Consider the following 19,890-nt stretch of genomic DNA (forward strand, 5'->3'; position numbering starts at 1 on the left):
TAACTCTAATTCACAGTAAACGTAGCAAGCCATATGTTGAAATTCCTACTAAGTAGCTTCCTGTTCTTTGTTTCATACCTACCTGAGAAGTTGTGAAATACCTATCTGTACAAGAGGAATATAAGCATTACTTGCACCAGGAACACAACAGAAGCTGAAAGAGAAGACATCTTAGAGATATGATAGTATTATTTATAGAGCTATAATAAATATATATTTTTATGGTAATGAAAATGGCTCCCCAGAATGCTGACTCGGAATCTATGCAAGTTCAAGAGCTACCTGTGACAGATCTTCAGAAACCAGCAAACAAAGAGAATGAGAGTAGGGAGGAGACTATTAGCGAAGGATCCATAAACCGGATACCAGTACGCCTGTGGGTGATGCATGGTGCAGTGATGTTTGGCAGGGAATTCTGTTATGCCATGGAGACAGCATTGGTAACCCCAGTATTGTTGCAAATTGGTAAGTACATTTTTTCATGTCTAATATACTGCTTTAAACATAAAGCCATTGCTTGTTCTTAATGTTTTGTTTTGTTTTTTGGCTAATGCCATAGGAAGAAGTGGTTTTGTTACAGCTAGAGCAGTGGGCTGCAAATTGGAACATCTGAGTTCTGTTCTTGACTCTGCTACTGACTAATTGTGTGATCTTTAACATTTTGTAAAACACTTTGAACTTGCATATACCATCTGTATAATGGTTTTGCTTGTTATTTCATAGGGTTAGTTCTTATAGGAGATTTGAGGAAAAAGCACCAAGTATTTTTTGCTAATATTCTAAGTTGTCAGTACAAATATATAAAACCTATGTATTTTCAAATGTGTTAAGTTTTTAAAAATGCATTGAAAACAAATCATGTCCGATTATAGCCAAATATCCATTTTAACATATTGGACAAATATTTAGTCCAGCGGACTTTAGGTACAAACTTGTTTTCGGTAGTCTTGACACAAGAACTGGGAAATTTAATCAGGTTACTTTGCCCAAGAAAATGCTGAGAATATTGTATGGTTTGGCTTTGACAATAACTATTGATCTATATAATATTGTATGTTCTATTTTGAGCTTCTAGCGAATCTTATCTTGTGTGTAATTCAGTAAAGCTCTTGCTTGGTATCTTTCTTTTTATATGTTTAACGATACAAAGAGATATTGTGCCAAGAACTTGCCCATATTATGCAATAGGCAACTGGCACATGAGGAAAAGGAGAGAGTACTTATACCCAGTTCAACCTCTCACTTACATAGTTTAACATTCGGCATCACCTACAATATTTCAACTTTTTATGCTTAATGGGCCTGAAAAATCTCAAATGAAGATAGCATGGATTCATGGTCAACATGAAGCTGTGTAGCTCTGAAGTAATATGCCACGGCTAATGTTAACTAAACATCTAAAAGTTTTTGTTTGCTCAAATAAAGTTGCCGATCTAAACTATTGGCATGTTTTAAAACTAGATTGCAATTTAGCTGCCAACAACTCTCTCTCTTAATTAGGTCAGGGTTATTGGTACAGGATGTCCATAAGATTACCTGTTGGCCATCTTGGTAACAAGAAATCCATTAATGGAGAGAACAACTTTGGGCATCCTTGCTGCAGTACACAGTGCATTGTGTAATGGAAATAAAATGAGGATTAAAATGACTGTAGACTGTTCTGCTTCTTGCATATTAAGGAAGTGCTTGTGCCAGTTTCCCAAATAATTGCTGGGCTCATTAAAGGACATGACACTCCAGACTTTCTAACCAAAGGTGAGGGCCAGGTATTAAGTGTGTTAGATTAATAAACACTTCAGTATCATTTGCTGCAGCAAGTGGTGAATGGGAAGAGGGCAGAATTTGAGCAGGTTTAGTGGTGTGTCTGAATTATTGTATGTACTATCTATGCTTTAAAATACAGCTTAAAACAATATTGCTTCATTACCTGATACTGCCAAACTTGATCGAGTCCTACTTTGACCTTTCTATGTGGTTTGGTAACTTGAAGATTGGTTTGTGGAATCAATGTCAGGCTAATGAGGCTATAATTTTGTGGATCATAGCATATACTCTCTTTAAATATTGGCACACTAGTTGTTGTTTTTTCCCAGTCCTGCATGAATTTATTAGATGTTTAATTCCCCCTCCCTCACAACTTCAAACCATTTTTTTTCTAGGCTTGCCCCAACAGGTAATCTATATGGTAATCTGATAGTGCTGAATGGTTGTACAGTAATAGAAGATGTGAGTCAGTAACACTCAGTGTGGGTTTTTTTCATGTATCTTAATTTTATATATTTCAACATTTTATGATTAAAAGATACAACTGAACTATTAAGGTATGTGCACATGCCGAAACTGAGTGACCATGTTATATCAACAGTAAACAATCGTCGCTGAAGGAGAACCATGGCCTTGTCTACATGGGGGGGAGTAGGGTGTAGCTTGCATTCAGTTGACACTTGCTGTTTGCACTATACAGAAGCCATACCGACGTCCTGTGTGCATGCTAGCTCTGGCCTCTTTCAGTTTGCATCGTGTACATGCAGCATACTAAGCGCATGGCAATCTGGGAAGGTAGTCCACAATCCTTTGCATCACTGCTGAGCATTGTGTACTCTGGGATTTTTCTCACACATTGTCAGATGCATAGCAGAAACCTGTGGAATTCTGGGACTTGAGGCCAAACTCTCAAAAAATCTGATTCTATTCTCTCGATTCCATGCTTCCTCTTTTTCTGGGCAGGCTAGTAACATTTTTAATGGTTGGCTGCATTGCTATGCTCGCGACCACAAATGTTGTAGTTATGTTCCTGAAAAATGCGACTTTAAGCAAAACGATGTTCCGCAAATCCAATTTCCCCATAAGAATTAATGTAAATGAAGGGGTTAGGTTCCAGGGAATTTTTTTCACCAGACAAAAGACTATATATGTATTTTGTGTGTGCGCGCACACAGTGTAAGTTTTAAACAAACAATTTAATACTGGTACACAGTAATGATGATTGTGAAGCTTGGTTGTGGTGGAGGAGTCAGAGGGTGGGATATTTCCCTTACTGCTAAATGATGAACTAGCAATGGGCTGAGCCCTCAGGGGTTAACTCTATCACTCTGCAAGGCAGCAGGAATGGAGGGGGATATGCGCATTTCCCTTAAGTACACAGCCTTGTTAATTAGATCAGCTTGCTGAGACCCCAGCTGCTGCAAGTTCCCTCCATCCTGAGCCCTGCTCTGTGGAAGATGGGGGTAAGTGGGGTGCAGGAGCAGGGGGGAGGGGGACACCCTGACAGCCCCCCCTCTTCCTTCCCTCCCCCCGCACAACAAGCAGGAGTCTCGGGGGAGCAGCTCCAAGGCAGAGGGCAGGAGCAGCACATGGCAGTGGGGGGAGGGACACAGCTGAACTGCTGGCAGCTGCTGCACAGGGAACTCTAGGGGAGCGGGGAGCTGATAGGGGGCTGCCAGTCCACCCTGGATCCAGGCCCCCACCAGCTAGCTGCAAGGGGCTGCTCTTCCTGCAAGCAGTAGACAAAGCAGGCGGCTGCCAAACGACGTTAGAAGGGAACATTACACAACTTTAAACGAGCATGTTCCTTACGTTAACCGGGACGACTTTACGTGAGGAGTTACTGTACAGAGGCTGCTTGGGCTTTATTTGACCTCTTTAAGCTGAGTAGCTTCAGTTTGGACTTTGCCTGCTGCACCACCAAGCCGATGGCGTAGCAGCAGCCGCTCCTCCAGCAGTGACCAGAAGGGTGATGAGGAAGAAGAGGATGACACCAAGCAACTGCTACAACAGAGCTGTTCCTGGAACAGCTTCATGCGGTGCCGTTTCAGGACTTGGGAAGCCAGCATCTATTGGTGGAAAATGATCATTCTGTACATCTGGGAGGACCAAGTAAGTGGTGAGAGAATTTCAGCATGGTGAAAGCAACCTTGTTTGGATATCTGTACTGAAGTCGCTCCAGAGCTGCAACAGAGTGCCCCACTCACTGCTGCCATCTGGAAGCTAGCCACCCCTGACTGCTACCAGTCCATAGCCAACTAATTCAGCATAAGGGAGATCAACTGCTGGAGCTATTGTCATGCAGGCGTTCGATGCTATCCATAAAGTACTGCTGCAGTAGGTTATAAAGCTTGATAATGCTCAGGAGATTGATGGCTTTGCACACATGGGGTTCCCAAACTGTATTGGGGCAATTGATGGAACCCATGTGCCTACAGTCTGCCCCCGCACAAGGCCTCAGTTTCTAAACAAAAGGGTATTTCTCCATGGTGCTTAATGATTTGGTTGACCACCATGGTAGATTTACAAACACAAATGCAGGATGGTCTGTAAAGGCCATGATGCTAGGATCTTTTGGAACTCAGCCCTATTTACCTTAATGAATAATGGACAGTTTGCCCCCAGGCTCACTATGGGCATTAACTGTGTGGAGATTGCTCGGGTTATCCAGGGAGACCTGGCTTATCCTCTGCTTCCCTGGCTAATGAAGTCATTCACAGGCTGCTTGAATAGAAGGAAGGAACTATTTAACTGTCACATCACTAGTTGTAGAATGACCGTGGAGTGTGCATTTGGCCATCTGAAAGGCAGGTGGCACTGTTAATGGGCTAGGTTGGAAGTTGCAGGGGGAAAAAGCCTGAGATTATAGCTGCATGTTGTATTTTGCACAATATTTGTGAGAGCCGGGGTGGGGGAGGGGAGAGCCTTGCCAGTGGGTGGGTAGCTGAGGTGCAGAGACTTGCTCAGCAGTTTACGCAGCCAGCCAGGCACTCACTAGAAAATGTCAAGAGCCAGGTCAGTACTGTCAGAGTTATGTATTGCGGTTACATTGAATTTCAGGCCTGAAAGTGTACAGCTGTACATCCATCTGTTTCCTCCGCTGCCTCTTGTTCTTCTGTCTTCCTGTGGGGAATGTCAGGGCTCAAAGTTACCAGGGATGTTAGATGACTTGTAAGAGCTGGGCTCCCAGGTACAATTGTTCTCCCTGCCCTGACCTTGGCCCAGGAGGGAATAGTATTTGGAAGCACTGCTGTAGGGGCATAGCAGGGAACATGTGCCAATGTTCCTAGTACCCTTTGTCCAGAGGCTACAGAACATGGCTGTGTCCTGGTTGAGGACACTGAATTGTCTGGACATCCTCTACCAGCAAATGCTGTACCCGAGCATTCTGCTTCTGTATTGCCTCAATCTGTTGTCTCTGCATGTCCCTGTCTCTCACTACAGTGTCTCTTGCCATGACAGTGTGGTCTCTGTCCACTTCATCTCTCGCTCACACTCTCTTGATAGTTCCTTGTGTCTTTCCTCTCTGATCTCCAACAAGTGGTTTGTGCATTGGCCTGCTAAACCCAAGGTTGTGAGTTCAGTCCTTGAGGGGGTGTCAAGGCTCCTTCCCCACTCTGAACTTTAGAGTACAGATGTGGGGGCCTGCATGAAAACTTCTAAGCTTAACTACCAGCTTAGATCTGGTCCGCTGCCACCACTCCCAATGTGCTAATTCCCTTCCTTGGGTAGCCTTGAGAGACTCTTCACCAATTCCCTGGTGAATACAGATCCAAACCCCTTGGATCTTAAAACAAGGAGAAATTAACCATCCCCCCTCTGTTCTCCCACCAACTCCTGGTGGATCAAGATCCAACCCCCTTAGATCTAAAACAAGGAGAAATCAATCAGGTTCTTAAAAAGAAGGCTTTTAATTAAAGAAAAAGGTAAAAATCATCTCTGTAAATCAGGATGGAAAATAACTTTAAGTTTGATTACCCTGTAAAGATCCCAGAGGACCCCCCTCTAGCCTTAGGTTCAAAGTTACAGCAAACAGAGGTAAACACCCTAGTAAAAAGGTACATTTACAAGTTGAGAAAACAAAGATAAAACTAACACGCCTTGCCTGGCTGTTTACTTACAAGTTTGAAATCTGAGAGACTTGGGCCAGGTCTACACTACCGCGGTAGTTCGACAGCTGGCAATCGAACTTCCGGGTTCGATTTATCGCATCTGGTCTGGACGCGATAAATCGATCCCGGAAGCGCTCGCCGTCAACTGCGGTACTCCAGCTCGGCGAGAGGAGTACCGCGGAGTCGACGGGGAGCCTGCCTGCCGCGTGTGGACCGCGTCTGAACCGCAGTAAGTTCGAACTAAGGTATGTCGACTTCAGCTACGTTATTCACGTAGCTGAAGTTGCATACCTTAGTTCGAATTTGGGGCTTAGTGTAGACCAGGCCTTGTTCAGAAAGATTTGGAGAGCCTGGTTTGATGTCTGGTCCCTCTTAGTCCCAAGAGCGAACTCTCCCCAAAACAAAGAGCACAAACAAAAGCCTTCCCCCCACCAAGATATGAAAGTATCTTGTCCCCTTATTGGTCCTTTGGGTCAGGTGTCAGCCAGGTTACCTGAGCTTCTTAACCCTTTACAGGTAAAAGGATTTTGGAGTCTCTGGCCAGGAGGGATTTTATAGTATTGTACACAGGAGGGCTGTTACCCTTCCCTTTATAGTTATGACGGGGCCATTTAGGGATCTGGGGCAAAAATCTGCCTGGGGATTGGTCCTATTTTGAGCAGGGGGTTGGACTAGATGACCTCCTGAGGTCCCTTCCAACCCTGATATTCTATGAAACCGGCTCTCCCTTACTTTTTCAGTTTTTTGGAGCGTATGCAATGAGTTCTTCTCACACTTGATCTCCAGTTTTTCATTTCTCCCCTCTCAGTTTAGCCAGCCACTCAACCATTGATAAAGGCCCTGTCCTTGAGGGTCAGGCAGCTACAGGTGCTGTGGTTGGGGAAGTAGGAATCACTTGTGGGTTTTTGTCAATCTTTTTTAATATGTATTTACCCCTTTCTGAGATTCTTTCCATTTTGGGGGGAAACATCAGTTGATAAGTGGGGTGCATGAGGAGGGCTAGGTGGGGATTTTTGGATGTTCAGTGTATTCCATCTGCATTTGCAGTTATGCCTGGGAGGCTGGGGAGGTGAGAAGGGGGGTGGGGGGAGGAGAGGGATAGCATTATGTTCCCCCTTCAACACTGCAGTCTATGCTGTGCCTTGGAGGCACTTGTATGGTGTCCAGAGGGTTTAGCACAGACGTGGGCAAACTACGGCCTGCGGGCCACATCCGGCCCACAGGAGTGTCTTGCCCGGCCTCTGAGCTCCCGGCCAGGGAGGCTAGCCCCCGGCCCCTCCCCTGCTGTCCCGCGGGCCACACTCTGGCCTGCCACTCCCGCTGGGCAGCGTAGCTGGCTCTGGCCGGGTGTCGCGGCTGCAAGCTCCTGCCGCTGGTAAAGGGGTGGGGAGCGGGGGGATTGGGTAAGGGAGCAGGGAGTCCTGGGGGGCAGTCAGGGAGGAGGGGGCAGTTGGATGGGGCGGAGGTTCTGGGGGGGGTTGGGAGTGGGAGTCCCGGGGGGCCTGTCGGGGTGGGTATGTGGATGGGGTTGGGAGGGCAGTCAGGGCACTGGGAGCGGGGGGGTTGGATAAGAGGGTGGGATCTTGGAGGGCAGTTAGGGGCAGGGGGTCCTGGGAGGGGGTGCTCAGGGGATGAGGAGCAGAGGGCGGTTGGATATGGGGTGGGAGTCCCGGGGGGCGGGGGCTGTCAGGAGGTAGGTGTGTGGATAGGGGTCGGGAGGGCAGTCAGGGGACAGTGAGCATGGGGATTGGGGGCAGGGGTCCCGGGAGGGGGCGGTCAGGGGTCAAGGATGGCTTTTGCTGCTTGTCCTTGTGTAGAGTGCCCAGGGTCCCCAACTTGCTTAGGCGGGAGGGTGGTGGTGTAAATGCTCAAAGCTGTTAGTGCCTCAAAAAATTGACAGGTTACATTTCCACAGCTGGATTGTTCCTGGCTTTAATGCAAGTTCTCCTAAGCGGGTTTCTCTTTATCCATTACTGGGCGGCATCCCAGTTGCGACACCCGCCCCCCCCCCCCCCATGGGAATCTGAATAGCAATGTCCATAAACACTCCTTTATCCTGGTGGCTGGCCCCAAGAGCTTGCTGCGCTGATGCTTCTCTCCATATGGCAAGGAGATCTTGGGTCTTAACATGGTGCCAAGCAGCTGCTCAAGTCAAGTTGTAAAGGCTTTTGGAGTAATATCACTGTAATGCCATTATATTATAATCCAGGAGCAAATGGGCTGATCCTGGCACCGTGCCAGATTTTACAGTGGAGGGGGTCATCTGGTCAGTTTGACTCCAAGTAGTGGAGGGCACAAAGGTCAACAGATAGTTTGGTCACAGAGGCCCCCAAAGCAGTTGGGATAGCAGTTGAAGGACTACCAAAGGAGCATGTGGTAGCATTGCATGTATGAGAATACTAGACCGCACTAACTAAACTAGCGTTGAATTTAGTACACTTCAAAAGAAGACTGCAGAAGTAAATGCAGAGTTGGTGGATTTCCATGAATTGTGAGGGGTGTGTGGGTGTGTGTGTGTGTGCGTACACAAGTATTTTTCAGACTATGCTAACTACGAGTGGGTCCAGACAAAATGCCCCATCTAGACCAGCCCTAAGGTTCTCTACCATTGTTTACAAATGATGTCGTTTCATTATTAACGCTCTTCCAACATTTAACCCTATATGGTATAAATTTTCCTTCAGTTGAAACCGTTCCTACCGTGTATCTGTCTACCACACCACTGAAATGATTTGAAAGGAACAAAACAGGGTTAGCAGTTTTGATGTTGCTTTGCTATAACTTACTAAGTTTTTGATTTTTTTTTTTTTTTAAACTAGAAAGTAATTGGTTCATAATACCAGAAAAAAGATAAATCATTAGACTGTTAGTGTGCATGACCTTTACCAACACTTTTCACATCCTTAGAAAATAGGGAAATGTATGCATAATGTGGCCAACAGACATAAATGCTTGCTGGGTTTGTTAATTCATGTAAATCTACTCACCATTTTCTTAAAAGGTAAAACTTTTGTATGCCCAGGAAATCAGGAAGATTCCAAAGGCCTTCCAGTGTAAGAAATCTCTCTTGTAACTGTTACTGTATTATATTTTTAAAGAGAAAAGTTTATAACCTTGCAATTGAGTAATGGTGTTTCAGCAGTGTCTATAAAATTTGACGTTTATAACAGTCACAACTGTACCATAGTTTTTTATAGTTAATATGGTAAATGATTCACTAAGCCTTTATTGTATTTCAAAGGCTTTTCCCCATGTCATTGAGTATTCTATGAATAGTTAATAAGCACAGAACTGATTGTCAGCAACAGAAATGTTCCACTCTCCCTCTTTCTAAAACAGCATACGTGATTAAATGTATTACTCTTCACTTATTTCCCTTTTCTAAAAGGAACTCTTACTTAAGGTTCAAGTGAACATTTTTAACACTATCCCATCTACCCTTTATGTGTGACTTAGAAATGTAAGAATGTTTCCCTATAAAAGAGAGACAAACTCTAGGCCCTCTTTCTCTAATGTGATGAATAAGGGGTATCCATTTCAGGTGACGCTGCCCAATTGGTCTTTGATATATTTCAAGTTTTGAAATTCATGCTTTATTACAACAGCACCGCTAACTTTTTTTTATGTATTGTTTCATATTCAAGTGGATATCTGATGGCATTACATTGTAATGTGGGAATAAATGGCCACTTATTGTAAACATTCGCCATTTGCACATTAAATATTCACATTGTTTGTTTCAGGCTTACCTCTGAATATAATGTTTTTTCAGGCAGTGACGCTAAGCAATAGTGTTTCAGGAAACGAATACTTCAATTCTAATTAATAGGCTCTAATGAAAAGGTGGAACCAACTCAAGCAAAATACAATAGGTTATTTTTTGTCTGAATTTTCTCATCATATAATGTAGAATCAAGAAAGCACTTCACTTATTTCACTGATTTACATGTAGAGTAGCCTTTGTCCTCTGGTCGGTCTGTCTGTCAACTTAGGCATGATGAGATAGTGCTAATAGCATGCTGGGTACTTCACAAACCTAAGGATCTGTGATCCGTGCTCAAATGATCTTATAGCCCAGGTGCAGGCAAAACTGTTCAAATTAAAATGATGCACTGGGCAATAGTACAAGCTTGTGCTTGGAGAAATGGTGCAGTCATCCTGCATGAAAAGGCCATCCCTGTCCCAAATCTAACTTTGAAACAATCAAAGTGATAATGACAAAATAGTAAGGAAAGATGAAGGGAAAACCAAGAGCCATTTGAAGTTCTTGGGCCTGAGCCAAAGCCCATTGAAATCAATGGGCATCTTTCTATTGCCTTTAGTGTGGTTTGGATAATAGGTGCACAGACTTCAGAAAGATGTCTTCAAGTTATGGCTCTGGCCTGCTCCCCACCTCTCCAGTCCATCAGCTGCTCATGGTAACCTGGGCTCCTTAACACGTTTTTTTTTTTTTTTTTTTTTTTTCTTCTTCTTCAAATACAGATGGTGAATTAGGCTCTTATTACTGTCCTGAGTAAAAATTCTTCATGCAAAATAGAGATTTGGGAGCTAGCGAAAAAATTTGTATTTTAAACTTGAAGAAAAAATTTAAGATCTTTGGTAAGGCTGGAATGGAAAGACTTCTTTTAACTGAATAAAACCTTTAAAATAGATTTAGGCATATAGCCATTAATTTTATCTATATCCCAAGAGCCTAAAGGATGTGATGTTTTATTCCATTAATACATGTCTCAGGTGGTGAACCTATAATACTGTAAACAGTGCACCTGAGGCAAATGTTAATAACATCTTGAAACATCCCCACCTATCACTTTTTTTTTTTTTAATAATGGACTAATTCATGCCCCCTGAGGTGTCTCACAAAATTAATAGATGTTGCTGTGCATTCTGCCAAGGATCAAATTAGTTGTGTTCTTACTGTGAATCTAACTTTCAACTCAAGGTAATATGAGGACTTGAGCTGGCTTCATGTTCTTGAAGCTGTATAACTTGAATTAATCCTTTAAAATATTTTTAAAATGGAGGCTGAATTTCAAGCAGTGCAGGGATGTAGGCATATTTTCCACTACGATTAATGAAACTTACCTGAATCCCCTAGACGGATTTGAAAATCTCAATCAGGAAACAGATGAATTATTTTCCTTGTTCTAATTTTTTTAGTATATATGCACATGAGAATGCACTCTGCTCTCCAATGAGAGTTGAAGAATTTAGTTGGAGAGCTAAATCTCATGGGCTATATAAGAAGCCTGGTCAGATCTAGGACATGCATGTGACATGACCTTTTACTTGTACATAAGATCTTAAAGAGCAAACTGCTAAAGCGTGTCTATTCCACGCACACTTCTATGCCAAATGCAATTAGTTAACAGTTAAGAAGCTGACTTGAGAAAAATTATTGCCCAACCACTGTTTCTTCATCTCTCTCTCTTTGTGGATGAAGAGGAAGACTTTCAAGCAAGTTTCATTTTGTTGGTGGTGATTTCTGTTATTCTGTCAGTGATAGTATGAAACCAGACCAGCAATGGGGGCTGGGTCAGAGAGGTGTAGCTTCAGAAGTAGACATAGACATGCTAGGGAGACTCATTGCAGGCCTGGACAGCCTGCCCAATTTAGGGTTGCCAATTTTGGTTGGACATATTCCTGGAGGTTTCATCACATGACATAATCTTTAATTCCTGGAGACTCCGGGACAATCCTGCAGGGTTGGCAATCCTAATGCCCATGCCCAAATATGCATTGGTCTTGGACAGATAGTGTGTTTGTGGGAGAAGTTTGGCTACTGGGTATGAGCTTGGAGCAGGAGAAAGAGGAACAGCTTCTGGGTTAATCTCTGCAGGGTAGAGGAGAAAGAACTCAGTTTTGCCTCTGCCACATGGCTGAGCCAATCAGAAGTGCCTAGCTCACAGGGGGTAAGGGAGAGAAAACACTGGGCAGGGAGAGAAGTCAATCACTGGCTCATGCAATTACCAGCCACAAGCAGTGTCCAGCACAGAGTGATGGAGACCCGGACTCTGTATCCGGAGGAAGACAATCCACTTCTAGTCTCACCTGTTAAGTCTCCTTGCTTCAGAAGCTAAAGAAAGGGAAATGTTTGGAGTAATCCTGGGACCTGGTCCACCCAGACAGAGATCTGTCCGTGTCACAGTGCAATGCCACAGTAGTGTGCACAACTATCACGTGAAAGCTGCAGATGAACTCTGGAGTTGCCTCTGTTTGCTCTGTGTATCATGTGAGATTTTGTGTAATGCTTAGTTACTAGAAGGTGGAAAAAATACAAAGATCTGGTTTTGGGGTTTTTTTTTTTGGGGGGGGGGGTTGTATGAATACTTTATGTACCTCTGTTTACCTGCATGAAATATTCTGCTCCACTGCTTGGAGTTAACACAAAGGAGGCTGGTAGGGAGAAGCAAACAGGAAAGGAGACACCGACAAAGAGAAGATATCTCCAGGAACAATACCGAGGGTCTTTAAGAGAACAATGAGTGAGCTATTAATTGGAACATGCCTACCTGCCTGTCTCCAGTCAGTTTAACAGGCTTATTTTTCCAAGGCCAGCGCCTAATATCAAAAGAACACTACATCTTTAACCCCTGCCGGGGGGGGGGGGGGTGAGAGGGCAGCAGCTGGTTGGACAGGTGGGGCAGAGAACTGCAGGAGGGTGGTCTCTGTTGCAGCCCAGAGATGGAGGTAGCTGGGCTAAATAGAGTTTACCAAAACTTGCAAGTTTTGGTAAAGTTTAGGTGAGACCAGCTGCATATAAACTTCTATTGCGTTCATCCTTTCTTCTGCTTCCTATGTACACCTCTACCTCGAGATAACCCTGTCCTTAGGAGCCAAAAAATCCTACCGCGTTATAGGTGAAACCGCATTATATTGAACTTGCTTTGATCCATCGGACTGCGCAGCTCCCCCCTCTCCCCACCCCCCCGGAGCACTGCTTTACCGCGTTATATCTGAATTCGTGTTATATCGGGTCGCATTATATCCAGGTAGCGGTGTACCTTTTGGAATCCTAAACAATGTTTGTTTTGAAAAAACTGGCTTGAGGTCACTTTAATGAACAGCTCTCAGGCTCCCAGAGGGCTGTTTCCTTGCAGATGCTTAATATGGTTGGGAAAATGGGACTGCAACCCATTTTCAGTTTCTGATACCAGCAGCGTGTTTGCTGCCAAAATGCCAGATCCCCACTATTTGCTTTAATGTTACAGAAGAATTGTCAAGGTTGATTTCACCTGCATCTCCTTTTATCCTGTTCGCTTCTGTGTCCCTTAAATGGCTCCTATGTTTTTCAGTTTGAGCCTTTTCTGAGCCAGTTATATATAATATAAAATTGTACTTCCACTTACTAATTGGAGGTGCAGAAAACCGTTTCCCCCATTTTTTACTTTAGAGTTCTAATTATATTTATAACACAGCTCTAGGCTTTAATATGGGGGTTCTCAAACTGAGGGTCGGGACCCCTCTGGGGGGGGTCGCGAGGTTATTACGGGGGGGGTCGCGAGCTGCCAACCTCCACCTCAACCCTGCTTTGCTCCAGCATTTATAATGGTGTTAAGTGGTTTTAATTTATAAGGGGGGGTCACACTTAGAGGCTTGCTATGTGAAAGGGGTCACCAGTAAAAAAGTTTGAGAGCCACTGCTTTAAGATGAACAGTACAAAATGCCTTTGCTATGCAGAAGTCAGATTGTTTATGATGGGCAAAAGTTAGTTGCACTGGATAGATTGTGGAGTTCGCTCTGTTTTGTTTCCTCATTTGGAAAGTCATGCATAGCAGTCATGCATAGCCAGACATTTTTGGCAAAGAATAGTAATGACAAGCATACCTGCTCTGTCTTACACGGGTCTCATGGTGTGACTAAAATATAATTACACTTATATTGCACTCTGCAGATTGGACACAATTTAAGAATACGCCATTTAAAGTGCCTCAATCTGAGTCTCAAATACAGATTTCCTTTTGTTTTGCATTGAACTTTGGTACATAACAGAATTGTACAGGAGTAGGTCCAGTAGACCATTCAGTGGTCTTGATTACTGCAGTGCTTATTTTCTTTGACTCCATCCAGTAGCCGAAGAGTTAAGATTTCTTTGGTCACTAAAGTTCAGTTGCAGAGTCAGTTTATTCTCCCAAGTGTTGGCTGTTCTTTCCTTTTTTGTTCAGAATAAGCACACTTAGTAAAACGCAGTTTGAACAAAGTTTTCTGCAGTTCTGTTGCCACAAAGCAGAGAATTGATGACTTAATGCTGAGGCTTCCCAGCATGAAGGAATGCATAGCTTGCTTGACTTATACTGACTTTCAAAAATTGGGAAAAGATGGTGACATTACTGTCCATCTGAAATTAGAGAGATTAGGTGCCCTGCTACTGTTCAGTATAAAACATAAATGCAAAAAAAGGTTCAATGGCAAATAGTGTACACTACAATAATCACACCTGCTAACACCCCCAGTTTGGCTGGGACTGTCCTGAGTTTTAATACATTTTTAAAACTGCGGTACTTTTTAATGCACTTCTAAGTTTAGGAAACTAGCTCCCCTCTTGATTTCCTTACTTAGGTGAGTAGGCTTAGTGACTAAATAAGATGGGACTCATGCAGATAAGGATTACTCATTTAAGGGTTGCAGAATTAAGCATTTTGCCACATTTATGCCTTATGCCAAATTGTAGATCTTAATTATTGGCACAATCTGGCCAAAAAGGTTACTTTCGAGATGGATGTTATCTTAGTGAAGTATATAAGTTAACTAACACAAAATATTGCTTAACCTTCTCCATTGACAACCAAAAACAGATTAATGGGGAAAACTGACTTTTTTTTTTCCCCTAGTAAATTGCACTACTTTTGAAATAAGGTACCACAGGACTCTTTGTCGCGTATAGACTAACAGACGTATTGGAGCATAAGCTTTCGTGGGTGAATACCCACTTCATCACACGCATCTTCGTCTAACGAAGTGGGTATTCACCCACGAAAGCGTATGCTCCAATACGTCTGTTAGTCTATAAGGTGCCACAGGACTCTTTGTTGCTTTTTACAGATCCAGACTAACACGGCTACCCCTGTGATACTTCTGAAATGTTTGTTTTAGAACCTCTTAGTTCTATCTATATTCTTCTTCGGAAAGACCATTCTTGGAATATATTTCAGTTGGCTTAGTGTTGCTCTCACACCGCCTGTCACATGCTCCTTCAAACTTTCCAAAAAACTGCCTTACAAGACGTTCATTTTTTGGTTTGAACTCTGCCTCTTTAATCAGCCTCCTTACTTTGCTTTAACATGGATTCTACCTCCCAAGGGCAAGAAGGCAGCTGAGGGACTGTTGCTGAATATGCTTGGTAGCTTTAGAGAGGAAGAACTGTTTGCAAAAGACAGACCAAACAAAAGCTATTTATCTGTTGAATTTAAATGCTACACATGATGGCCCTTTTACCACCATTAGTGCATATAGCAGTCCATTCATATGACATTTCAATTAACAACCAATGTACTGTAGTGCTTTCCTGGAGCGATTGTCTAAGTATTAAACCATGCATCCAAACTAAAACTCAAAGTTCATTTGCCTAAGATAATAGGAAAAGCAATAATAAGATTTGTGCACCCCTCAATGTAGCTATATGGGGTGTTAACTGCAATAAAGGCAAAGGCATAGCAAGATGTACTTCCTTTTTAGGAGCTTAGTATACATTATTTAGAATTTCCTTTTTTTTTTTTTTTTAAATCCACATTGAATAGTGGGCTAAAAGGATTGATGCATCTGTTGGAATGTCTAAATCAGCCCCTCTTCCCCCCCCCCCCCCAAATTAAATAGCAAATTTAGAAATGAGTTTTTTGTTTGGTGTTGTCTTTCGTCAGTAGAACATCCTGACAGCACAACTGGGGCAGAAAATGATTGGGCCAATGGCGGGTGTGTTTATCCCTATTATAAACAGCCCAATAGTCCGTCCTAAAGCCTTTAGAAAAAAGAGGAGGTTGTTGCTGCAGCATGATGACAATTCACAATAAAGTCCTCAAATGTATATTATGGTAGCAATTGCTGTTTGATAGGTTGAGGGTTTGAATCCATGCAGAATCAACTCAGCCTTTAATCCTTCTAAGGTCACTCTTTGCATCAAGCTAGGGAAAAAGGTGGGGTGATTCTAGTCTAAGATCTCTGGAATGGGTTTTAAAATGATGCCCTTGAAACACAAGGGGGAAGAGACAGGGACCACATGGGGAGCAGACTGAACCCCAGTTCTCAGAAGTGGGGGTGCCTAGAAGAAGCTAGGCTTATTTAAGCTTTAGGTAAAGATGTCTGTGTAGACATTATTTAAAAAAAAAAAAAAAAAAAAAACACTTTTTGTTGTGCTTTGTTCCTACTATAGAAAGTATAGTGTACTTTTAAAACAAAGTCTGGTTTGGTTCACTCTGTTCACCTACTGGTCACAGTTCCCAAAAGAGAGTGTTCTGGCTGTGGAACCCAGTTGGGACTGCTGAGCAACACAGCTGGTTGGTAGCCTCAGGGGCTACTTGATTTGAGTGCGAGAATTGTGGGATCCCACTCCAGGACAGGAGCAGATGAGAGGGGCCTGACATTTGAAAGGGTTTACTTGGTGAAACTGGAAACCAGCTCAAAGGTGCAGCTAATCCTGAACTGTGACACTGAAGTTCCCCATGAATTTCACTGATTCCATATCAAACTTGCTCATCTTGCAGATGAAAATATTTTCTAGCTGCCAGCCTTTCAGATTTGTTCTGGGCTGAGTCTTCAGCTGGGTTCTTCCTTCTCATGTGTCTTCACCAATAACAAAAATGCTAAATTAGGCCGTTAGCTACACCTGTGAAACTCATAATGGCTTTTATAATACCTGTGCAGTGCCATGGCCTTCAGTGAGATTGCACAAGTGTGACCAATTTGAATTTAGTAAACAATTCTGGTGATATCTAAGAAAAACCCATCTCACTCCTTCTTAGCTATGTTGGCTCTAAAACAAACAGTACTCTAAATACACAGAGGAAAAAGAGACTCAGTAAAAAGGTCAGAGACAAGTTGGGTGAGGTAATATCTTTTATTGGACCAACTGCTGTTGGTATATATGAGAGAGAAGCTTTCGAGTTTATACAGAACTAGAGAGATTACCTCGCCCACCTTGTCTTTCTCTAATATCCTGGGCTAAAACAACACTACATTCAGTAAGAAAGTGGCATTTTACAATTGTTCAACCAGGATTCTAAATATGATTTCCAACTCCAAAAAAAGTGTGGGTACGTTTTTGTATGTCCTTCCTTCAAAGACTGGCTGCTGATGTGATCTGGCATTTCTGTATCCTAGATGCCTAGTCTCACCAACGCATACAACCCGAGGTTGAAAATAAAAACTGGTCTTTTTGTTTCCTTGTAAATATGAAGTAACAAAAGGAATAAATAACATGCCTACCTGTGCCTTTGCTAAACTTTTGCCTTAGGCTCCCCGCAGGCCAGGTCTATGCTACAAAATACTGGTATAACTGTCACTTGGGGTGTGTGGATTTTTCACACCCCTGAGCGACATAATTATATTGACCTAGCCCCCTGGTGTAGGTAGAGCTATGTCAATGGGAAAGTGTCTCCCATCAACCCACAGCTACCACCGAACTATGGTGCCCTGCGGAAGAAGCTCTCCCATCTGCCTAGTAGCATCTTCAGTAAAGCAGCGCAGCAGCACTGATGCCGCTGTGCCCACTGCAGCTTTTTAAATGTAGACCTGCCCTCAGTCCGCTTGCCCTGCCTCTTCAGCCTTGGGTAATGTATATTGTTTGGTCCGTGTATCCAAGACTAAGTGCAGGCAAGTAGCTTGCTTGGCAGGCAGTAAGTAGTTGTATGTCATGTTGAGATTGGAACCTTGTTTGTCCTAACCCTCCCAAAACAGTCAGATTTGTCCTGGCTTTGTGCATGGGTCTGTCAGATGAGATCTGGCGGGGGGGGTCATAATTGCCCTGCAGTGAGATGTCTTCATAGGATTAGTTTTCCCCTGATGTCCTTGGCCAAAATATCCCCTTCACTCTCCCCCCACTTCCTTCTATGCTGGGTTGTTGCCATCCATTCAAACAGTGTCTGCGTTAGTGTTAGTTATTCCGTTGTGTGTGCAGCTTACAAATTTGGGGATCCTTTGGAAAGGAAGACCGTCTGTAAATGTGAGAGACTGTTGTTATACCTAACTAATAAATTAACACTTCATGTAACTGAAGATCCCAGATGTTGCCTACTCATATTCTTAAAAGACCATTCAGAATCAAACAGGAGAGGCTTTGGCAAACCTAAAAGCTGCAAGCAGTGTCCTCAATGGTCTGCACTAGTTTCCTAAACCTTCTAACCTGATGCGCAATCATTGGCTTTCATTCTTCACCGATGATCTAATTTGACCTCTCAAGCAAATTTAGTATTTCTAGTTGTGTACAGTTTAAAGTCCTTAATGCAAAAAGGTAGCTATATTGCAGAGATGAGTTGGCTTTAAAATTTTCTCCAAATGAAAAGTGTATAATCCTATTCAGGGACAATAATATGTTAATCAATGCAGCAAAAAAGATATCTTGTAAATAAGAGTTCATATTATTGGGCAGTAGTGTAAGCTTTTAAATTATAAATAAGATTTCCTTGTGTTGGTCTAGTTTATTAAATTATATCTTTAACTGAAACACTCCTGTTTCTAAATGTGAAATTGTGACGAAAAACACTATTGAGCTTTGGGTAAATTGGGATGCTGCATATCTGCAGGCAACACATGTCATTGTAATTGTCTAATCTTGCAGTGAGATAGAATGGCTAAATACTGCAGTCTTACGTAACGCATGTGGAGTATAAGTGGGGCATCATGCACAGCTTATGCATTTTAATTCCATCCCTTACGAGAGAGAGAGAGAGAGAGAGATTACAGTGCAGAAAAGTAACTTACTGACTGCTGCATTCACCTAAACATAGGTGCAGCCTAGCAGTTATAAACCAATGTGCACTGCATACTCCTTGTACTGTTGTATGTGACCTTAAAGTCCTTGTGTATCTGTAGCTTTTCTGAACTGCCCGTAACAGGCAGCTTCCTGTGTCTTTTAGGGATAATTAGGCCTAGGTTATGCACTTAATCTTGAGGGGCTGGTTAGGTGTAACTTGTATTTTCATGGAGTATATAACCTACACCTCTCAGATGAGGGGAAGATCTGTCAGCTTTCAGGGATTCTTGTTTAAAGTGTTTTGTATCTGGAATTAATCTTCTTTAGATCCTCTTGCTGACAGGTCAAAAGGCACTTGTCAATCACTACTGGTTTAACAAGCTAGAGGGTTGAATTAAATTTAATTTCTAGTCTTTTTCAGCTCATTAGGCACCAGGATGCAAACTGATTTACTGTCAGAGCTACAGATTTCAGTCTTTGCTGATTTGGGGACGAGGGGTCTGGACATGCGCAAGTCCACGGGTCCAGATCTAATACATCAGAGGTGTTGAGGGAGTTGGCTGATGTGACTGCAGAGCCATAGGCCATCATCTTTGAAAACTCATGGCGCTTGGGGAAGGTCCCGGATGATTGGAAAAAGGCAAATATAGTGCCCATTTTTTAAAAAAGAGAATGCGGGGAACTACAGACCAGTCAGCCTCACCTCAGTAGTGATCTCTGAGTAGAACGGGTGGTAGGCTGGCTGAAGAATGCTATGCCCTCTGCCTGGCTCCAAGCCAGTCCTCTTGCTACTAGTAGTGATGTCATGTTCACAGACCAAAGTGATTTTCAGACATGGAGCAGCTCCCTTCATGGAGAGAAAGGAGAATCAGTTGTGGGACATGCCAGTAGAGTAACGCAGAATGAATCAGATAAGTGGGACTGTCATTGGGGGTGGGGGATTAAGAGAACAGAATCAATAGGAGAATTAGAGAGGAATTGGAAGGATCCTTTATGGGGAGGATAGGAATCTGGGGTGAATAATGGGGAAGGCAACCTCTGAAGTTTCCAGGAGAGGTGGGAACAGGACTGCATCCCTCCCCTGCAACCCACCACGGGAGAGGACTTCTC

General features: G+C 43.2%; 1 protein-coding gene across 1 annotated transcript in view; it reads left to right on the forward strand.

Annotated features, from left to right (window-relative positions):
• Positions 1-221: 221 nt before the first annotated feature.
• SLC45A4 (solute carrier family 45 member 4) overlaps positions 222-19,890 on the forward strand; it is a 37,392-nt gene continuing 17,723 nt past the window's right edge. The window contains exon 1 of the mRNA XM_065399752.1: positions 222-465. Coding sequence (XP_065255824.1) covers positions 222-465 — 244 coding nt within the window. The remainder of the gene's footprint in view (positions 466-19,890) is intronic.

This window comes from Emys orbicularis, chromosome 2, assembly GCF_028017835.1.
Source record: "Emys orbicularis isolate rEmyOrb1 chromosome 2, rEmyOrb1.hap1, whole genome shotgun sequence".
Classification (NCBI taxonomy): domain Eukaryota; kingdom Metazoa; phylum Chordata; order Testudines; family Emydidae; genus Emys; species Emys orbicularis.